This window comes from Saprolegnia diclina, assembly GCF_000281045.1.
Source record: "Saprolegnia diclina VS20 unplaced genomic scaffold supercont1.11, whole genome shotgun sequence".
NCBI classification, from domain to species: domain Eukaryota; phylum Oomycota; class Saprolegniomycetes; order Saprolegniales; family Saprolegniaceae; genus Saprolegnia; species Saprolegnia diclina.
The window spans coordinates 295,299-307,559 of NW_008246078.1; the positions used below are offsets into that span (position 1 = coordinate 295,299).

General features: G+C 55.9%; 8 protein-coding genes across 8 annotated transcripts in view; 5 read left to right on the plus strand and 3 right to left on the minus strand.

The window, feature by feature from the left end:
- On the plus strand, window positions 1-693 carry SDRG_04480 (hypothetical protein). Its single transcript, XM_008610155.1, has one exon. It carries the CDS (start codon window positions 136-138, stop codon window positions 532-534), a length of 399 nt encoding a protein of 132 aa, XP_008608377.1. The 5' UTR covers window positions 1-135; the 3' UTR covers window positions 535-693.
- On the minus strand, window positions 548-1,454 carry SDRG_04481 (hypothetical protein). The gene is made up of 4 exons (XM_008610156.1): window positions 1,340-1,454; window positions 1,189-1,298; window positions 1,008-1,146; window positions 548-961 (listed from the first exon to the last, which is right to left on the minus strand). Exons 1-4 carry the CDS (start codon window positions 1,421-1,423, stop codon window positions 734-736), a joined length of 561 nt encoding a protein of 186 aa, XP_008608378.1. The 5' UTR covers window positions 1,424-1,454; the 3' UTR covers window positions 548-733.
- A 145-nt stretch (window positions 1,455-1,599) lies between these two features.
- On the minus strand, window positions 1,600-2,113 carry SDRG_04482 (prefoldin, alpha subunit). Its single transcript, XM_008610157.1, has one exon. It carries the CDS (start codon window positions 2,099-2,101, stop codon window positions 1,658-1,660), a length of 444 nt encoding a protein of 147 aa, XP_008608379.1. The 5' UTR covers window positions 2,102-2,113; the 3' UTR covers window positions 1,600-1,657.
- A 340-nt stretch (window positions 2,114-2,453) lies between these two features.
- SDRG_04483 (hypothetical protein) lies at window positions 2,454-2,836 on the plus strand. The gene has a single exon (XM_008610158.1). It carries the CDS (start codon window positions 2,471-2,473, stop codon window positions 2,798-2,800), a length of 330 nt encoding a protein of 109 aa, XP_008608380.1. The 5' UTR covers window positions 2,454-2,470; the 3' UTR covers window positions 2,801-2,836.
- Window positions 2,837-4,239: 1,403 nt separating this feature from the next.
- SDRG_04484 (hypothetical protein) lies at window positions 4,240-4,679 on the plus strand. The gene has a single exon (XM_008610159.1). The coding sequence runs from the start codon at window positions 4,299-4,301 to the stop codon at window positions 4,644-4,646; it is 348 nt and encodes a 115-aa protein (XP_008608381.1). The 5' UTR covers window positions 4,240-4,298; the 3' UTR covers window positions 4,647-4,679.
- Window positions 4,680-6,451: 1,772 nt separating this feature from the next.
- Window positions 6,452-7,088, plus strand: SDRG_04485 (hypothetical protein). The gene has a single exon (XM_008610160.1). It carries the CDS (start codon window positions 6,631-6,633, stop codon window positions 7,039-7,041), a length of 411 nt encoding a protein of 136 aa, XP_008608382.1. The 5' UTR covers window positions 6,452-6,630; the 3' UTR covers window positions 7,042-7,088.
- Window positions 7,089-10,557: 3,469 nt separating this feature from the next.
- SDRG_04486 (hypothetical protein) lies at window positions 10,558-11,038 on the plus strand (the record flags this gene model as incomplete). Its single annotated transcript, XM_008610161.1, has 1 exon — window positions 10,558-11,038. One exon carries the CDS (start codon window positions 10,558-10,560, stop codon window positions 10,972-10,974), a length of 417 nt encoding a protein of 138 aa, XP_008608383.1. The 3' UTR covers window positions 10,975-11,038.
- Window positions 11,039-12,159: 1,121 nt separating this feature from the next.
- Window positions 12,160-12,261, minus strand: part of SDRG_04487 (hypothetical protein) — a gene marked incomplete at its 3' end in the record, with an annotated part of 1,261 nt that continues 1,159 nt past the window's right edge. The window contains exon 2 of the mRNA XM_008610162.1: window positions 12,160-12,252. Coding sequence (XP_008608384.1) covers window positions 12,160-12,252 — 93 coding nt within the window. The remainder of the gene's footprint in view (window positions 12,253-12,261) is intronic.

Here is a 12,261-nt window from a genome sequence, read left to right on the forward strand (position 1 = left end):
GTCGCGACGCAAGAGTACGCAGCGTACTTTGTGTTTCCGAATCTGCTACTGGTGTGCGTCGTGGTCGCGATCCTCTCGGGCGCGTCGCCCGTCGCGGTTGCACTGCACGTCGCTCCACAGTGCGTCCACGCGGCAATGGACTTTACCGTCGTCTGCGAGAGCGCCGACATTGCGATAGGCGACATGAACCGCTTCGGAACACTCCTCCTCCTCATGGCGACGTGCCACATTGTGAGCTACTCGATCGCCAAGCGGGTGGTGGGCCCAAAACCGTCAAGCTCCGTGCACTCGCTCTTGCTCTCGCTCGGCGCGCGGTACCATTTCAACCACACAGGTCGCATCGTCCACGGCGTCTACTATCTGGACCGGGCGTCTGCGGCACTCAACGGCATTCTCACGTTCAAGCTCGAGTCGACCATGTACGCGTTTGACATCAAGCTCTGGCGCTTCTTTGCCGCGCCGATACGCAGCGCCGTCGACGTTCCAGGGCTCGACCAGGCCACGTTGAATGCGTCGTTTCCGCTGATTGAGTAGAGCGGATTTGTCCAAATCCTTGGATATCATTGAGACGTCACCCGAGATGCTTGGGCAGTTGAAGTGCTCGATCGTTATTCATTGTAGTATGCAACAGGACTGCTTGTCGAGACTGCTTGCAGAGGACGGATGAACAACGGGGACGCTTTTACGATGGCTTGATGAGGGCGTGACGAGGTTACGCAAGTATTGCGCCGGGTCAAAGCGCTGCGGCTGGTGCACTCGCATTTGGAGCTGGGGTCGCTGGCACTTTGGCCACGTCGGAGCGTGGATGCCATGCGGCGATGGGTGGGCACGCGGCGCAGCCTTGGCAGCACGCATTGCACACGGGACCGATTTGGCTCTGGGGAATTAGAATCAGGTCGGCGGTGAGCTTGGTCGTCTTCATGTCGAGGAATTCGCGGAACGACTGGTGCTCGTCGGCTGTCTAGTAGGCTTGACACAAAATTGCTACAAGGCAAAGACGTGGATACTGGAATGATCGTGGGCACAAGGTCGTCTTCGTGGGCGTAGTACCCGAGCCAGTACGTCTGCAGCGCCTTCACCGGCCATTGGTGCGGGTTTGCGCCTGATGTCATGAGGAAGAGGGCTTCTTGGTACATGATGTGCCGCCTATGTCCGGATTACTCAAAACTACAAACGATCCGCGCGTACCGGAGGACACTGCCGTCTTGCTGAAGTTCGATGCGAGGCCGCACCGACTGGAAGGTCAAGTCTTCGTCGTCCTCGACGACCACCATACCAATGACCGAGCTCAGACCGCCCTACGCCGCGTCAACCGCCGATCCACGCGACGAACGCGTACCGGGCGGCTCCCAACAACATACGAGTGCTCGACAAGCGGGTCAACGGGAAACAGGAAGACGCGCACCTTGATGCGCACAACCATGGCGACGGTTCGACAAGATTTGCGATCTTTTTGCACCTGGCCTCTCTGCACCAACCTGCTTGCAAGGTTCGGTATCCAGGGGCCTGCTGGCATGATTGTGGAGACAGACTCGACGCTGCCAAGATCCATGGGCACTACAGCGAGTGTGCCGAGTGCTACAGAGCTTGCCTCGGTGCCCAGAAAAGCAAGACGACGATAGAATCAAAATTGGGATGGATGAACACGCTACGCCGCCTATGCGCTTTGCTGCTCGCCGATGCGGATCTTGAGCTGCATGACCTGGATGACGGCCTCGAGGTTCGTGCGCTTGGCCTCGATCACTTCCTTGAGCGAGTCAGTGTTCTGTTGCAAAAACGCAACCTTGCGGTCCATAAAGCTCTTGGCGTCGTCCACGTTCTTCTCGACAAAGTAGCCAGTGCCAACGTCAACAAGCACGCTCTTGACGTTGCTGAGCTTCCCGGGCACAAACATGGACGACGTCAGCGGCACGAGCACCTTCTTGCCGAGGTTCGTGGGCTCGAGTGCCTGGAGCGCGCCCTTGGAGTCGGCAAAGCGCGTCTGCGCCTCGCGCAAGCCCGAGAAGGACGACGTGAGCTGCTGCAGCTCTTGTTCGAACTGCGTCTTGAGGTTGTTGAGCTGCTCGAGGCTCAGATCCATCAAGCTCACTTCATTCGACATCGTCGCGACCACGGAAACTCAAAATGGTCGTGCGCCTGGCACCGTATCCGGAGTGGCAGCGTATTCGGACAATTGTGTTTAAAACATGTAGTTAACCTGTTTTGTATCCCGCGATGGCGTCTCTCCAAGATCCAATCGCGCGGTCGACGGCCAGGGCGTCCCGAGACCAAGCACTAGATAATAGCACCAAGTAAAACGACTCTACATAGCGTAGGTACGCGTCCATATACGCAAACAGGGGTACCCAAAGGCGACTCACGTGGCACCCGGCTATTGTGCACTCGCATTGTTTTATACACTTGATGCTCAAAGTGTTTAGAACAAATAAAAACATCGTTACCAGCAGCCTCATTTTCGACTTCTGCCACGATGGACCCGTCGTCAGCGCCCGGCACCGAGTTCTTCTCGATGGAGAACATGGCCAAGAACGAGGCCGTCGTCGAGTTCACGCACACGGCCATGTCGGTCGTCTCGGGCAGCCTCGCCGGCGTCATGGGCCTCACGGGTCTCCAGGGCTTTGGCTGCATGATCCTGCTCTACCTCGCGACGTCCGGCGCGCTCCTCACCAAGATGGGCGCCGACTGCGCGCCGTACTTCAACATGAACGTCGTCAGCTTCCTCTTCTATGGCATTGGCGGCCACCTCGTCTCGTTCATCCTCTTCTGGACCCTGGCGTATGGCCTCGTTCACATTTACTAGACGCGCCGCCCGTAACGTTAACTTGCTTTCTTGCCCTGTCTTGTGCACGCGCCGTCCACCACAACACACTGCACGACGCACACGATACGTAGCGTCGGCGAGCCTATGCGCGAGGCAGCCGCGACACGACGTAGCCGTGCACAGCGCTCCGAGAATGGCCTGCGCCTGCACGGTCGCATCATTGCTCGTAATCCAAGCCGCTGGATTGCTTGCTGGATGACCTGCTGAATTCTAGCACAAACATGCTCGTTCGATGTTTGGACTAGACCGGTACACTGACCGTCTGAGCCGAACGACGCGCGGCGAGGTTGACGCGAGGCTGAAGCCGGAGGAGTGAATCTGTCTACAACGTCGGGAGTCGTCGTCACGAACAAGAGAATGACAAAAATCAATTCGACAGACACCGTGTACGTGAACACGCCGCGACGAGGATGCAACGTGGTGGGAACAAGCCAGGAACAAGCCGCGCCGTCATTGTTGAAGCGAGTCAACTAGCGTCCTGAGGCGGTCTGGTGGTGACGGTGGGGCGGTTGCATGTAGCTACTGGGCGCCATCAAGAAGGCGAGGCTTCCGATGGCGCAGGCCAGCATCAAGTACAAGCGTCTTTGGATTCATTCGCCCACGTCGCTTGGGTGTACTGTACGCGGCCGTCTCGGGCAGGACTACAACGATGTAGCACCGATCCATGGAACCGACTGAGAACGCAGGATGGTGCAGCGCTGGCTGCCAGTGCTAGGTACGTCACTACATATTTGCGGATCATGTTCGTACTACTAGCGGACAAAAGCAGCTCGCGTGTACGAGTCGATACGACCCGATGAGACGAAGATTATGGTGCGATCTCCCTACATCTCCTTTCTCTCTAGAGGCGCCATCTGTGTTTGTCAACGACGTACACCTGACGTGGCTGCACGCTAGGTCCGTAGCTGGGTTCCTAGACTCATCATTGCGATTGGTCTACGCCCAGTGACCTTAATCTTTTGCTGGCTGTGGACGAGGCGATCACGCGGCCGAATGCAGGATAACGGGCTGCGCCGTCGCTGTCCCCGATGGCTGCTTCGTGACCAACTCGTTGCTTCGTCCAAATATACCACGGTGCGCGGGGTCGCTTGCTCGTGCATCCGCTCACCAAGATTCACATCAGCAAACACCGCCTCGCCCTATTACTGTATACACTCGTGAGCAATACTATACTAAATTGGACATAATCGCTCCATCGAAGCTCGAAGCTCGGGATGGCACTGTGGATCGCCGCTTGGGCCAAGAGTGGGGACTTTTGGCGGCGACGATCATCTCATCCAAGAGGCAAACAGCAGATGCCAACTCACGCCTGATGTTGACGTAAGGCCACCGACGTCGGAAGGTCGAGCGCCAACCGTTCGCACCAGCCGATTCGGCGGCACCAGGCGGCAACCATCCGCCAAAACGTCTGCTGCGGCGCGTCACGAACCCAACTTGCGCGTGACGTGGCACGGACACAGTTGTAATTTTCGCACCGATGCACCAAGTGCGGACGGGAACGTGGACGTCGGAGGAGCACGAGCTCTTCCTCGTGGGCATTCAGAGGTACCCGAAAGGACCGTGGCGCAAGGTCGCTGAGCTCATTCGGACGCGGTCGGTCCGGCAGACACAGACGCACGGGCACAAGTTTCGCCTCAAGCTCGCACGCATCGAGGCCCAGCGCTGGGTCGGCGGCTTCCGATACCCCGTCCACCCGACGACCGCGCCCCTCATTCTCCCCGACGAGCTGCCGCCGCTGGCCCACGCCCTTGACTTTCTCCTCGAGCAGCTCATCGAATCCGACGACGACGACCGACCACAACCCGCCATGGTTGCCTCTTCCTAATACAACTAGATCTAGTACCTCCTTGTCTGTCGTTTGTGGGTCTGTGTACGTGTCGAGTCGAGCCGTCCTTGGTCGGCAGCGTGCCGAGGCGTTCGACTGCTGGTACGATACCAAGGTGCGCGTTTCTACGCCAGAACTGAAACATGTCATGCCGTCTTCACGGCGCCGCCTGTCGTCGATGCCACGGGATGTGCTGCTGCAGATTACTGTACGAGGCGCAACTACCACTAGTATGCACGAAGCGCGTCCGCTGGGCGCTGATTGGTGGGCCAAAGACACGAGTCGTGTGTGCTGTTACCAATCTGCCGCTCCGCAAATCTTCCATTTACTGCGCTTTGGTTTCGTCGAGGAGGAAGACGACCGTGTGCAATAGTCCATTGCCTCGTTGTAGTGGCGCCCGTGACGACCGTCCCACACATGACGACGGACGCGGCGCGTCACGACCATGAAATTCATCGTGTCCGTTGTATGCGTACTCCTTGATCGTGGACGCTGATGACCTGGCCAGTGCAACAATGATGGCCCGATGGATTTTCGATCAACTCGACGAGTCGCATCACGGCCGCAACAAAACGCAGACCCTTTCTAGAGCTTAAAAGCCGCGCATCGTCCACGGTGTCGTCCCTTTCACGCGACACTTGAATGAGAAACTGGCATACCATGTACTGGCACTAGAGAAGAGAGGGAGTGCGAGAATCGATTGCATCAAATATGGAACGTGCGTGCGCGGTTGACGACAACATGACGCAACTTGGGCTATCTCAGCGCGAGACAATTTCTGCGGTCGATCGCGCTTGTGCTTTGTTTACATTGGCATCCCGCCAAGGTGATTTATGCCAGTCCCACCCCCAGTTGACGCACACTATTTATAGCATTCCACGTGGCACCGTGAGCGACCAGCACAGAGAAACAGATGTTGCAGTGGACGCACACCCCTCGTTCGTACCACAACAATGAAGAGGACGCGTTCGTCATGTGCAGGCCGCCAGTTCAATGCTTCTTACGATATATTAAAGTGCACGTGCGTATTTACCCGACTCTAGTTTAACTCGTGTCGTGGGCGCTGATTATGGCACAGAGGACGACGCTACGGTCCTGTGATGCGTCGTGATTTGTACCCACGTTATATTCCTGCTGGCGGCGACAGAGTGCCAACCACAGACGTTGCCAACGCTTCGTTTTTATAGCAAAACACTCGGCGACATCATCTGCGCGTCGGCCAAGAACATAAGTGAACACCTCCATCGTATCCGGAGAGTTCGGTCGAGAGACCAGTCGCCAAGGTCCTAGGATTCGACGTCGCGTGCGACCGGTGCAATTGTTGTTGTGTTGGACGTCCGCTTTCTTCTTCCGAAGACGCGACAGACCACATCAAATGGTAAACATAACAAAATCGAAAAATAAATTATCTTTTCCTAGCACAATGGACGCTTCTTCTGCGTCATGGTCGTCGTCGCAAACCATCTAAAGTTCGGTGCGCGTCTGATCGGCGTGCGCTGACTTGTACGACCAAAGACACTGCGTCGACCAAGCTCTCGTCTTCATTGCGTGCGATAGACCAGGGTGTGGTATCCATTGGCCCCTTGCCGCGTGGCACGATGCCTTGGCCAACGCCAGTCCGTCGCGCACTACTAACGCTAGTCGCTCGCGTTCTCGATTCCCAGATGTATGCAACACAGAAATGGTTTAAACGCGTTTAACATGGCTGGGAAGCATATCGTCGGGCATTGGATCGAGTACGTAATAGTGTTGCCTGGATTTGATCTCGGCCGATCAATGTGAGATTGCACACACCTGCACCGCCTTTTTCGGTTGCAAGCACCATTCACACAGTGTGCTGCATATCCCTTGGTTGTCCGCCGTGGCCAAATCAGGGACGGAGGCCACGTACTTTAACGCGTGCCACTCCTGCCGAGAGAGTGGGCGCGTCTCGTATTGCTGCTGTTGGACTCCATTTAGAAAAACACGAAGGCCCCGTTGCATCATGGAGCCCGCGTCCGGCAGTTGGTCGCGCGACGAGCACGAGCGCTTCCTCGTGGCCATACAAAAGTACCCTCGTGGGCCGTGGAAGAAGGTGGCCGACCTCGTCGGCACGCGAACCGTGCGCCAGACGCAAACACACGCACAAAAGTTCCGTGAGAAGCTCATGCGCCACGAGCGTGCCGCCCTTGCAACCGCGGCAACACCCGCCCTCGACGAAGCGGCACTCGCGCCACTGCCGTACGACGCAAGCAGCACCGGCCTCGTACGAGTACTCGGGACCAGCCCGCGAGACGACTTGATGCCGCCCACGACGATAATGGACGTTGCGTCGCTGCCGTCACTGGCCGAGTCGATTGATTTCTTGATGAGCGTCATTGCTAAGGTTGACAACGCGCCGTCACCAGCCGCGTAATTTAGATGTGTTAAATCTTTTACGAGTTGGGTTGATGACACATTGGACACTCTTAGCGTACGAAGAAAACGCCGAACTGAAGAAGAGGCGTTGCCACATCGGCACCAGCGATTGCACTGTCTACTGCAGACTGTGGTAGCGTCAGGGGTAGCGTCGTCATCGAGAGCATATAGGTCCGCTCCAACGGCTTCCTTTTTGCAGCTTGGAATCTGTCGACTCGCGGACGACATGCTCTTTGCATGACGGCTATCGGACACCACCAACGACCTCGTGGCCACAGGTGACATACCCATTAGCGTTGGTTTAGGTAAATGGGTTGAAGAAGAGACTCATAGGACTACGATGCAAGTCGACTGACTGTCCCTGATTTTTCCGACTGTCTTTGCGAGGGCGGCCGTTCCGCCACTTACAAAGAACGATGGAATGTCCTCCAACAACGATGTGACGGCTGGCGCGTCCGGAGCGATCGCGTCTTTCGCGCCGACCGACCACTACCAAGTCCATGGACGATTGTTGTGAAAGCGGCGCGTGTCGCCTAACTGCACTTGCACCACGGCCTCGTTCAAGAGCCCTAGCAGCCCCGGCTCCTCGCCCAACATAAGTGGTCACGTCAGCACGTTTTCACGCAGATCGCGCTCCTTCCTCTGTCTGCCTGGATGACGTTCCTCGACCGAGTGTGCACAACAAACAAAGTCCGACTTTTTAATTTAGCGTAGCTACATCTACTTTAATAGACAACCCACTTCAACAACAACGTTGTCACGGCGCAGTCCCATGGCTGCTGTGTGCAGCACGGACGCAGAATGGCTTGCCGAGCTCGGGAGCCCCAACGACCAACGCATGGACTGTCTGTGCGACGATAGCTACAGCCAAGGCTACTCGACGGAGTATACGAACGCGACCAGTCTTCTTTGAAGGCAACACGGCGCGTCGACTGCAGACCAGATTCTCAGGACAGCGCTTCGTCATATTTGGACGTTGTATTGCCTGCAAATTCACACTATTTCTATGCCAGAGCATCGACACACTAACAGTAAATGCAGCCTAAACGAGTCGGACCGGCGGGAGCGTCCACCGAGGTCACCTTGGCTCGTGTCGTTTATCGCAGCGCGCCCATCCGCAGCCGAGAAGAGCTACCCAGAAGTCTTGTCGCTCCGTTCTGGGATCTCCATAAGATCTTGTATTGTTAGTGCTCGTTGGGATCTGTATCAGATCGAGTACTTAGAGCGCACTCTGGGACTCTATCAGATTTATGGGTAGTTCTTATTGTACTCGTATCAGATTTATGGGCAGTTCTTATTGTACTCGCCTCCTCTCATACTAGATTGCTTCAGAGCTGCGGCTCTTCTCCCATGCGTCGACACTAGAGCCTCGAATGCCGGTAGACGCCGCACACTGGTGTAGCCCTACGCATGGCAGCAAAAGATGGAGCAATCACACACAACAGCCTAGAGCTTCTTACGGCGAACTCTTCCCATCGAACCCAGGATCGTCGACGCATGTTTGTCGGCTCAAAAAAAAAGAATCTTTGCAGTGACGCGCCTAGCACGGACGCTTGGCGTTTCAAGTCTGTTCAATTCAAGGTCGCACCTCTTTCCGCTGGATGAGTATCCCAACAAAGCGCAAACACAACACGGCGTATTGTCTCACTCGACACATCATCTGCGGGGATATATCGACCCAGAGATACCGACCGCGGACTGCTTTTATAAAAAGGCACCATCACTCGGCGGTTTAGCCAGGATCGAACGAAAGACGCATAGCGGTGCTGTCCAGTCTATAAAGACGCCAAATCGCTCCACGTAGTCCGCATCTCCAATGCCCTTGCACAATCAACGCCAACTAGGGGTCGTTTAGGATGTCCATCGACGCTTACGCACGCGGGCAAGACGACGGTATCTCGCACGTTTTTGGTGGCGATCCACTCAACTTCAACGTCGCTGCGATCACCGCCATCTGTTGCACCATCTGTCCGCGCGGGACCAGAAGGTCCACCAAAACGATGACTCACTTCTTTTCAATTTGAATCGTAAAGACTGGGCACCGTACCCAGTACATGGATGACGCATCATTGACGGCAATGGTCGCGCAGGAGACACATTAGGTCTCACGTGCCCAATACTAGAGCAAAGAGGAATATCCCCGTGCCTTATTCACGGCGATCGATAGCCGTATCTCAAAAACTATACCAATATGGGCTATAGAACGAGGACCATGAAATAACTGGACAACGGGTAGCTTTGATTGGACCCATTCGAAGGCACGAGGAGCCAAAACATTGGTGGTTACGACTCGCGTTCCTGCCAGGACTTCGAAAAGACAGGCTTCCTTGTGACAAGCAGCGACAGCCTCGAGCCTACTAACCGTTGGTACCGTGAGGCGCAGGTGGGCATGGATACAGGGTGGGTAAATGCCATTGTTACCCTGTCGCTGCATCTTGTATGTATGAGGCGCACATCACGCGACGACAGACACAATGGGCCAGGAATAAACCACCCGCACGATCAACGGCGCGCACCGGCCTCAAATTTGGATTAAGCACCGCTATACTGCGTATACAGGCCCACCAAAGATTCAAAGCACATCCCTCCATCATTGTACAAGTTGGTGGGTGGCCAGAGGCCCGGTGCTGCCAATGACGTCCGTAGCATCAACCGCGATTCGACCGTCCACTTTAAGGAATTGAAGTGGCCCTTTCTAGAAGCGTGATGCCGTCACTTTGGCGTCGGTCCGCACCTGCGATTACACGAGCAGATGTTTGTCACCATATGAGTTTACGCATCGTATGGCCTGGTCGCTGGGAGAGGATTTGGCTTCGTGTTCTGTTTGGCAAATGCGGTTTTGAATCTCGTGTTTCGTGTTGAGTACACTTTGCGAACAATCGACTGCACCGGCATGGGCAGGTGCGAGACGTTGCTTTCACGGCTGCCATGCTCGTACTATTTCTGAGAAACAAATAGATGCTGCCACTGCATTCGATTGTATGTGGCACCATGACCGAGCGGTCGCGCTACGTAGTGTCGATCTGAGCTACTCGACTCAGGCAGCGACCTTCGCGTACATGTATGTCGTTCAAGATATATGCGCGTCGACTGCTCTGCCTAATGAAGTCGACAAACGGCCATCGAGATGAGGCTCGTGCGCGTTTCGCTGTCGCAGACCGTCATAGCAGCTGCTACTAGCGGGGGGATCATCCTAAAGTTCCAACACGGACGCATTTTGCGGACCATACTCGCTTCTACGAGCGAAACGAACATGAGGCAGATGGTGCATCGCGAAACTGAGCAGTTTGCCGCTTGGTGCACAGTGGACTGTCGAGTACCGTGTTTTGATACTAATCGAGACACGGCTGCAGAAGTTAGAGGGTGGCACGAGATGAACCAAGAGTGGGATGGTTGGTGGTCGCCACCGAGCGCATGAGACACATACGGCCTTGACTGTGGTATGATACAGCCCTGGCGTCGTTCGACATGACCCAATTTAGGTCACTGGAGCACCCTCACTTTGCTTTTGACCATGTTGCAGACAACCCCCGAGCACCACCATCGCAACGACGATGCGAGCAGCAACGGCGGCAAGTGGTCCCGCGAAGAACACGAGCGGTTCCTTGTCGGCATCCAAATGTATCCCCATGGGCCGTGGAAGAAGGTCGCGGCCATCGTCCAGACCCGCACGACGCGCCAGACGCAAACACACGCGCAAAAATTTCGGCAAAAGCTCGACCGCCAGGACCGCGCGCTGCGCACCAACCAAGCGTTTGAGAACCGCGACGTGTACCTTCCGTTCCCGTTCTCGCCTGAGGCGCCGGCGGCGTGTTCGCTGTCGCCGACACTCGACGAGCTCTGCTGGCGGGTACCGACGCCCCTCCCGCCGCTCGCCGAGGCCCTCGACACGCTCATTGCACTCCTCGATATGGATGTCCACGCAGTGTAGATGAACCAGCGATCCCTTCTCAACTCCTTGTACAATTAATTCAATAGATAGACTTCATCCACTATGTTTCCGACACAACTTGTGCCGGTTCCAACTTGAAGCAAGCGAGGATATACCCATGATGCTAGCAGGCGAATGCTACTCGACGCGACCAGCGTTCGATATGGCCGAGATCGACGAGCCTCGATCCCAGGACCAACAGCGGCCTTCGTCTTGGACCAGACGTCGCTTCAACGTCCGAGTAGCTAGCTAGCTCATCCTCTCGTTGAAGCCGTGACAAGGTTGCACAGAAAGGACATGCAAAAGATCGCAGCGCGCGGTCACTGAACACTTTGCTCTGATTTCTAACCGGCCGCAACGGGTCCCACGTGGTGCAAATGCGAACACCACGTGGTGCGCGCCGTCGGCTTAGTCAAAAGGGCCACACCAGAGGTCAAGGCAATGAGATCTGATTGGTCCAGCGCATAAATTACATTTGTTTATCTGCTGCCCATCAAGACAGATGGTGGTGACCTTGGAGCATCGACGTCGCGGCATCAGCAACGACGCGCGGCAAAGACCATAGACACGCTCGCGTCCCAATGACGTGAAGGCGAGCTGAAGCGGAATGCGCATAGCATGAGTACAGCTGCCTCTCAGGATGCATCGGGAGAAGAAAAATAGAGCTCCACGACACAGAAAACAAATATGTTCAAATGTGGCCAGAAATGAAAAAGGTCTCCCGCCACACCATTGCGTCGAGCCTATCTGTCGCGTGATCATCTTGGATCGGTTGCCCTTCTTCCGCTGCTAACACGACCCTGCGACGTCGTTCGTATTTCGCAGAGACGGACCAGAACATGGTTGTCGACATGTGGCTGGCCGACATAAACAGCGAAAGGAAGGGAAGGGCCTACCTGATCTGTACGCGGGGTGCACCTGATTCTACTACCCGCGGCAAGGTTATCTACGCGATCCGCTTTCGCTCCCGGCGGCTTGCTCGTCCTCTGCTCACACGCGCGACGACTTCTATTCAACAGTACTGCGAGTGATCACTCAACCCCTGATCACCCGTCGCTCGGACGTCCTGCATGTCACGTCCTGTCATGGCTCCTCGGTTACTCGCAAGCGCGATTACAGCCGCACCTAACGCGCTCGACAATGACCGACTCACGTCACTTCGTTATCGTGCAACAAGTGGCTTGATTACGCAGCCTTAGCAAAGAGTACATACTCGTGCTTGGTGAGGTCGCCTTCCGCTTGCTTCCACGTCGTCAAGACTTCGGCCGTCGAGTTGCGCTTCCACTG

Excerpts from the sequence above, each read along its gene's own strand:
- SDRG_04480 (XM_008610155.1), top strand. The coding sequence starts at position 136 with ATGGACTTTACCGTCGTCTGCGAGAGCGCCGACATTGCGATAGGCGAC.
- SDRG_04481 (XM_008610156.1), bottom strand. The coding sequence starts at position 1,423 with ATGGTTGTGCGCATCAAGGTGCGCGTCTTCCTGTTTCCCGTTGACCCG. Across the intron at positions 1,299-1,339 it reads ATGTTGTTGGGAGCCGCCCG|GGCGGTCTGAGCTCGGTCAT; the intron begins GTACGCGTTCGT and ends GACGCGGCGTAG. Across the intron at positions 962-1,007 it reads TTGTGCCCACGATCATTCCA|ACAGCCGACGAGCACCAGTC; the intron begins GTATCCACGTCT and ends CAAGCCTACTAG.
- SDRG_04482 (XM_008610157.1), bottom strand. The coding sequence starts at position 2,101 with ATGTCGAATGAAGTGAGCTTGATGGATCTGAGCCTCGAGCAGCTCAAC.
- SDRG_04483 (XM_008610158.1), top strand. The coding sequence starts at position 2,471 with ATGGACCCGTCGTCAGCGCCCGGCACCGAGTTCTTCTCGATGGAGAAC.
- SDRG_04484 (XM_008610159.1), top strand. The coding sequence starts at position 4,299 with ATGCACCAAGTGCGGACGGGAACGTGGACGTCGGAGGAGCACGAGCTC.
- SDRG_04485 (XM_008610160.1), top strand. The coding sequence starts at position 6,631 with ATGGAGCCCGCGTCCGGCAGTTGGTCGCGCGACGAGCACGAGCGCTTC.